Below are 6610 nucleotides of genomic sequence, written 5' to 3' on the forward strand. Positions count from 1 at the left end.
AAAAACTCATTAAGTGTGAGATAGTACATCTGATGTATAATCTTTTTTCTCATAAATGACCGATTACTATTTCGAGTATATGGGTAGACGGTTCAAATAATTAAATGTACGCTCAACGTACCCCTTTTCACAAACGTTGAATGTCTATTTCTAAATGACTTATGACGAAACATTTACCGATAATTACATCAATCAACCCTTAATACACAAAATACCATAAATCACTGCTAAGGATGACTCATAACGGAAATCAATCTGGATGACTCAGGATGGAAATCACGTTGCAAGTTGTTGCATCAGCTAAATGCTGACTCGTATAATGAAACTTTGCCTAGATCGTTACAGGCTTACAGCAGTACTCGCAAAAATAAAAGAAATAATCCCAGTGACGCTTATTTATTTCTTATTTGGGAAATCGGTAGTTATTACAAGTTGTAATTTACGAACAAATCTCAGGACTGGAGAATGCTAAAACAGCAACTGCATCAGCATATACTAGTTCAATTGTCGATATTCATCCACATTATGGAGCGTAATACATCATAGTACAAGTTTACAGAGACGATCAGGGCTGTAAAAAAAAAAACTGCAAATCGAAGCTAAGAAAAGAATATTGAAGGCCGCAGGTGGAGTTACTCACAGAATACATTCAGTCAGTTGAAGACTTCAAACCGCAGTTGCTGATTTTGCAGTATCTGGTTGAGCATGTCTAAAGCTGAAAAGGCCAGTAATGCCGCCTTCTCCCCTAGCTAGCTTCTCTAGTTCTACGATTTTTAGTTTGAGATCCTCCACTTCTTTGGATAAAACTTCGTTTCTTCGCTTTAATGTCTGACAATTTAAAATGGAAACTCTTTGAGAAACTCAAACCTCAAGGTAGAGTATAGTTAAACAGACCTGGTAAATTGATCACTCGGGTCGGGTCTTGCAAACACTAAGGTCACTTGGGAATTTTGGGATTTACACTAAGCGGATCAAAATTCACATACCATACAACAGCAATACCCCTATACCTTTACGCTTCTGGCCATGACAAGGAAGGATGGTCGAATGTACGCACTCCATCCCTGTCTTATCTCATTACAAGTTTACAACTACGGTCTTCGAATTCCCAATACTGAAAGTATGAACAATTTAGCTGACCACCTGACTAAATAACACAGAGCCCGCCACTTTTACTACCGGTATTGCGATTTGCGAGGCATAACACAACAAACTTCACAAGCAGACAAAAGACTGAAACAAAAGAACTGCAGTTAATTCACCAGGCAAAAATTGGCATCTGTTTATAAATTGAAGACTAGGCTCGCTATGCCGTAACATTTGATTGCTCAGAATGACATTTTTTTACATAAGCAATCCCAAAACTAAGAGTTCCAATCTTCTTTTGTCATTTCAACACCAATTTCATATCATAATAGCCAAAGTCACACACTCACACCAACGAAGGCATATCAACGTTTTATCCAATCACCAATAATTCAAGCGTGGTTGCTTCTATCCAAATACACTAGGAAGGCGCATGTGAAATAGAGGGTGGCACAAGGGAGATGAGACTAGCCACTCGAATAAATGAATGGTTCAAGTATAGAAAATTTACCAAAAAGATAAACACTTCACCGATAAGGTCAGACGCAGCCTAAACACCTTTCTCCTCATTTAGTGGGTGAATATCAGCATCTGTTGAACGACCATAAATCCTTCTTTGCAATGTTATTGTAAACCGGTGATTCACCTAGTTACCAAACAGTTGAACAACAAAAAAACACATGGTTAGATTCTGTGAAAATACATGCATTTAAGAGTATAAGGATCGCTATCAGAATATTCAAGATGGCTATAGATGCAATCAATGAGAAAGTGTCCTGTAAGAGATATATTTGGTTCCTCAAAATGGGTTAAATTATTTAGTATTGGTTTAAGAACTTACAATGTCAGTTATGTCACCTTTAGTAATGATATAACAATATTAAATTAAACAATACCAAAATGAAATACATAATTTACTGGCGGGGAAAGAGGATTACTAATTACCAGTTGCCATTTGCGGAACAATCTGGCTCAGAGGTTGATCTTACGGTCTAATCTATGTAGACCTGCTCCCTCTTCTTTTACTTTCTCGATCATCTATTTGACATAGCTCCAGCAATAACAGTGATCGCAGTAGACCGCTTCCTCCTCTTTCTTCGCCACATATGTCAAAGCTAGCTGCACAAACCTTTTTATTTCATCCATATTACCCTCCACCAAGATTCACAACACCCAGTAATTTAAGAGTCATAGTCACTAACAGGGCACTGACAAGCATGGTCAGCTAGTAAAGAAGTAAAACAATCTCATCTAACTTCATCTAAATAAAATAAAGTATCTAGCACAGGGGAACAAGGTATCTATCAGTCACACACTCACAACTGGCCATATTTACACGATGACCAGCACAAAACAATAGTTAAACATATTAAGAGAGCAGACAGAATTCTATCATAGCCTCATAGAACCTAAAAAAGTATGCATGATGCACTGAAGCACACATTGACAGTATTTTGAAGAATTACATCAAGGACAGTTTTCAAATATCCTAAAACCGAATTCCAAGCAGAAATGATCATCAAGTCATCAATTTAGAAATTTCTGGTGAAACTCTTGGTTATCATGCGATAAATGTTTAAGGAACAACAAAAGTGTGCAATTATCAGCTTCAAAGCCCTCCTTAACCATTACATCACGGTAACATAATGCATTTTGCAAATCCTCATTGACAATGAATCCTCAGATGATGGTATTGTAAGTGAAATTCTCTGGTTTATAAGTTTTAGCCAATTCATTAAACTGAACCAAGAATCTTCAAAAGAAAGATAAACGATGTTAGAATGCAATAATTCAGAAAAGATAATCACAAACCTGAAGTCGCAGTACTTTATTTCTACAAGGCACTAGGGAAATAAGAGAGTAGCCTACCTACAATCCAATAACATTTTATCAGTAAAATAAGTTTATTACTGAGGCCCTATTTGTGAAAAATTCAACAGGTTAATTATACAAGAATCGTAATTTTATTAGCAGCCACTTTATAATTATAAATTCCATCACTCCATCTATTTCAAATCTTTTTCTAACTTCTCAGAAACCACTCTTTTCTCTCAATTACTGTTTTTTTGTTCACCTCACCAGACATTTAACTCACTCTGCTGAGATAGCCAGCGTCGACCTTTTTCAAAATACACAAACACAGGTTCAAGAACATGACATGTTGGAGTCCTCTCCTTCACAAGTTCAGACATCCTTTATACACAGATTTGAGCCCATATGTTTGAATTCTCAATCTCCTCTCAGAGAAAACAACCCTTTATATCGACAAGAAGAGTTACAACTTCACTAAACTCGTGAGAACATTAGTAAATACTATTCATTAAATCAGCACCCAAAATAACACATTTGCCTTGGCCGATTATTTACCGTGTTATGAAGAAATAATCTTCCATCCCAGAAGATGCTTGACAGCAGCTCAGCAAACGCTTGAAGAACCACTGCCTCCTCCAACTCCCCCTTCTGTACACAGGGAAAGCTCACATATCCGGGAAGAAAGGGGAGCGAGCTACAGTTCGGGGCTGTTTTTTCCTTGACCACAAGCCATTAACACAGTCTAAACTCGGTTTGTATGTAAGATAAGAACCCGTTAGTCCTAGCATACTTAATCTAATCACAAAGATAGCCGAAACAGGAAGCTACCCCTACTTCACATGAATAACCATCATAATACTACACCATATCAATGAAACATTTTTTTGAGGCATCAAACTATACAGCCTTCTATTCTTTGTAGCCATGTCAATGGTTACGGAAGAAAGAAAGAGTGATAGCATCAGCCTCAAAGCCTTCGTTAACCATTATATCACGGAAACATAATGCATTTCGCAAATCGTTGTTGATAATGAATCCTCGGATAAGTGTATTATAGGTGACATCATCAGGAGGGCATCCAACTTGCTTCATTTTGTTAAGGAGCTCAATAGCTGTATTCATAAAACCACTTTTGCAATACCCCTTAATCATTGTCGTATAAATTATATGATTAGGTAGAACACCCTTTGATAGGAGATCAGAAACAAGGATTTCAGCATCTTTAACCTGACCAGCCTCACATAAACTGTCGATTAGGATATTGCAGATAACGTTATTAGGAGCAACTCCATTAGACTTCATCTTATTGAGCAATGCCTTCGCTTCATCAAGCTGTGCATTTTTACATAGCCCGTCTAATAAGGCACCATAAGTGCAAACATTTGGTTTTACTCCATATGTTTGCATGTCGTTGAACAGCTTACGTGCCATTGGGATCCTATTAGATTTACACAGTCCATCTATCAAAGTGCTATAGGCCACGGCATCGGGGACAATCTCATGCTCAAACATTTCTTGTATCACGTCAAGGGCTTTGTCAATGCTTTTCAGTTTAACATATCCATTGATCAGAGTATTATAATTCACAACGTCAGGTTGACAGTGAGTTTGTACCATTAAATCAAAAACCTCTCTTGCCTTGTCCATTTGACCGCACAAGCAATACCCAACCAATAACGCATTATAAGTAGATGCATCAGGCGCCACACCTTGTTCAGTCATTATCCGTATAAGGGCTTCTGCTTCATCAATCAACATGTCCTTACATTGCATGTGAATCAACATGTTATATGTAAACACATCGGGTGCAATATTGCTCTCAATCATCTCAATCAACATTTTTTTAGCCTCCACCTTACGACCTAGATTGATCATTCCTCGAATCAATATGTTATAGGTGAACACATTTAGATTAATGCCCACGGTTTTCATGGTTGAAAAGAGGTTCAAGGCCTCGGTTAAGAGATTATCTTTACAGAGACCTTTCACCATGGTACTATAGGTAACTATATTTGGCTGAATACCTAGCTTAACGACAACTACTTCCAACAACTCAACAGCTCGTAGAACTTGGTTATTATGCACAAGACCGTTAATTAAGGTGGTAAACAAAACTACATCAGATTCAAAGGGATACCCAAGCTTAAGGGACTTAGCAAGGAGAGAAAACCCAAAATCAACACGACCAACATGGCAGTAACAATTAGCAAGGATACCAATGCTATGAGAATTGGGTCGGGTACCGGATAAATCGAGTTGCGAATAGAGAGAAATGACAGTAAAGTGAGGATGTAGTCGTTTGAGTTTGAGCATTGCCGTAAATAGGCGATTAAAATCGATAATCGAAGGTCGGCGCACAAGAGACATCATTTGGTGGAATAGATTAAGGGGAAATTGAAGATTATGAAACCCTAATTGACATTGTTGTTCAACATAATCCATAAACTTATAAGAATCATGAATAGCAATAAGCTTAGCATTAGCAGAATTGCAGAAATTACGAGAATTGAAATGCAAATGAGGATGAAATTGAAATCGAAATCGAAATCGCAATCGAAAAGAAGACGAAGACATAATAATAATCAATAATAATCGTAGAATGAAGAGAAGAAATTGAAAGGAAAATTTACCAGAAAGTGTACAAGGATGATGAATTAGGGTTTGACTGGGATTATTGTGTTTAATTTCTTTGTTTGTATTTTTGATGTAAGTTTGTTAATGTCTTTCCCTTTACTATTTTGTTATTGTGTTCATTTTCTTGTTTTTCGGTCGGGTCCGGTTGAATCCCGTAATCGGGTAATTTCTCATTGTAGACTGGCGCACCTTTTGAAGTTTCGTGTGGGTAAGGAATATGGTCACTTAAAGTTTAGTCAATCAAAAAAACTTTGACATACGAGAATTTTGAGCTAGGAAGTTTGAATGCAATAAAAAATTTTAATCAAATCGTAATTCTAGCAGTTTGAAAAAAAAAAATCGTCATTTTATGAACTCGTATTTACGAGTTATGGTCGGTCAAAGTTTTCGAAAATTGGGTATTTCGCAAATTAGTTAGACAAAGACGGAGTAAATGTGACGACATTTTGCCTATTTACAACGTAGATGTTCCAAGCTCGACAATTTTTTTTTTCCAAATCACAGTTATCGTAAAGACGAGCAGTTTGAAAAGAAATAATCGTCATTTTCTGAATTCGTAAACACGAGTTATGTTCAGTCAAAGTTGTCCGGTGCTGCCCCGGGTCAAAGTTTTTATGTGGCAGCTCTGTAATGAGGCTCTTGCTACAAAAAGTAATATTATAAAGAGAACCCATAGTGTAGATGGATTATGCCTGATTTGTCTTACGGAGGAGGAAACACATCTTCATCTAGTTCGGGATTGTAGGGGTTTGGGAGGAATGTGGGACGGGCTGGAGTTGGGGAGTGTGATGGAGGGAGAGTTTTGCGGGAGTTAGAGAGTGGATTAGCGAGGTTCTGAAGGAGTTACAGCCACAGGAAATAGTCACATTTATGATGGGATGTTGGGTGTTATGGGAAAGACGGAATATTTTGGTCTTTGAGGAGGAGTTTCGGAGTCTAGATACGGTGATAAGGAGGATTGAGGGGCTACAGGAAGAGATAGGGGATAGCTATGGGCTAGAGCTGATCATATGGCCCAGGCCCGCTAGCCCGACCCGGTCCAGTCCGATTTTTCTCCGAGCTTGGGCCTCGATTTTAG

At 37.8% G+C, this 6610-nt stretch overlaps 1 protein-coding gene across 7 annotated transcripts; it reads right to left on the bottom strand.

The window, feature by feature from the left end:
• Nucleotides 1-368: 368 nt before the first annotated feature.
• LOC141596125 (uncharacterized) lies at nucleotides 369-5634 on the bottom strand. Of its 7 annotated transcripts, none has more exons than XM_074416183.1 (5): nucleotides 3454-5634; nucleotides 2899-2955; nucleotides 2032-2205; nucleotides 1598-1732; nucleotides 369-828 (listed from the first exon to the last, which is right to left on the bottom strand). In XM_074416183.1, exon 1 carries the CDS (start codon nucleotides 5470-5472, stop codon nucleotides 3826-3828), a length of 1647 nt encoding a protein of 548 aa, XP_074272284.1. In that variant the 5' UTR covers nucleotides 5473-5634; the 3' UTR covers nucleotides 369-828; nucleotides 1598-1732; nucleotides 2032-2205; nucleotides 2899-2955; nucleotides 3454-3825. The 7 variants fall into 7 exon arrangements, 6 of the variants coding, with proteins under 6 accessions (XP_074272284.1, XP_074272281.1, XP_074272282.1 ...); XM_074416180.1 differs by having other exon boundaries at nucleotides 2032-2215; XM_074416181.1 differs by having other exon boundaries at nucleotides 2032-2238.
• Nucleotides 5635-6610: the final 976 nt, after the last annotated feature.

This window comes from Silene latifolia, chromosome 8 (assembly GCF_048544455.1).
Source record: "Silene latifolia isolate original U9 population chromosome 8, ASM4854445v1, whole genome shotgun sequence".
Classification (NCBI taxonomy): domain Eukaryota; kingdom Viridiplantae; phylum Streptophyta; class Magnoliopsida; order Caryophyllales; family Caryophyllaceae; genus Silene; species Silene latifolia.

Bases quoted from the DNA above. Each gene is read 5' to 3' on its own strand.
- LOC141596125 (XM_074416185.1), bottom strand. From the start codon at position 5,472: ATGTCTTCGTCTTCTTTTCGATTGCGATTTCGATTTCGATTTCAATTT.